The following is a 987-nucleotide window of genomic DNA, read 5'->3' as shown; positions in this document are numbered from 1 at the left end:
CCTATGAATTAAATGAATAAATGCTTCACAGACAACATGTGTAGAAGTTGAGTAAAGATTCCTGCCTTTGTTGAAATGCAGATTTATTTATTTTTTTATTTAGCCTAGAAATGTGTTGGACATTTATTTCTTTCAATCATGACACTTTTGGTTGGCCGTTGCCTTGCAGCTTAAAGTGACGACGCGCAGAAAGGACGATGAGACTGAGGAGGATTGGAGAAGCGTAGTTATCTGTGAGGAATGTGGGCGAAGCGGCCGCAGGGACCGACTGTTGGTGTGCAGACACTGTGACTCAGGGTAAAGCTTACCTTCAACTACACAGTCGTTTTAGCCTCGTCTTTGAGATCGCATTGATGTGCTACCATCGTTCCTACAGGTATCACATGGACTGCCTGACTCCACCTCTAAATTCTGCCCCTGAGGGAGACTGGGCCTGCCCTGACTGTGCCACCACCTTGCAGAATTCAGGTATTTATTTAATCAGTAAGATGTGTTGAATCTAACAACACAAAGTTTACTCACTTCCTCCAGTAGTTGCTGATACTACCAGGAAAATAGGATTAAAACTAAAGCAGAGATGTTTGATGCTACCTTCAGTTATAAATAATGAGAAGTGTCATCAAAGCAGCATTTATCCAAACATGCAGACCTGAAAAATATTTCTGTTTTCAGAGAGCTTTCTGGCAGAAGAGGCAGACATCAGCGATGGAGAAATCACGGACCTTCTCTCTGATATGGACCAAACCCCTTCTACAAGCAGCCGCCTGCGAGCTTCAACCGTGAACCGTCCCAGCCGCGTCACAGAAAGACGACGGAGCGCAAGGATCCAGAGCAGAGGGGGAAGCAGCAGTCCGTATCCACGGCCCCAAACCTCCTGGGTGAGTGGGTGGGAGAGGTTAAGGTCTGCTGACTGTGGATTCCGTTTCAGATGTCATGTTCAAGAAACCAGTCTCACATGATTCCCGCTTTATGGCACGAGGCTCATTT

General features: G+C 46.0%; 1 protein-coding gene across 1 annotated transcript in view; it reads left to right on the top strand.

The window, feature by feature from the left end:
• LOC107095070 (PHD and RING finger domain-containing protein 1-like) overlaps positions 1-987 on the top strand; it is a 7,651-nt gene that overhangs the window by 2,856 nt on the left and 3,808 nt on the right. Inside the window, exons 3-5 of the mRNA XM_015391041.1 lie at positions 170-297; positions 377-468; positions 673-878. Of these exons, the coding sequence (XP_015246527.1) occupies positions 170-297; positions 377-468; positions 673-878 (426 nt within the window). The remainder of the gene's footprint in view (positions 1-169; positions 298-376; positions 469-672; positions 879-987) is intronic.

The sequence above is a fragment of the Cyprinodon variegatus genome, unplaced genomic scaffold (genome assembly GCF_000732505.1).
Source record: "Cyprinodon variegatus isolate N-32 unplaced genomic scaffold, C_variegatus-1.0 Scaffold522, whole genome shotgun sequence".
Taxonomy (NCBI): Eukaryota; Metazoa; Chordata; class Actinopteri; order Cyprinodontiformes; family Cyprinodontidae; genus Cyprinodon; species Cyprinodon variegatus.
The sequence above is the reverse complement of the archived record's forward strand: the minus strand, read 5'-3'. Positions and strand labels throughout refer to the sequence as shown.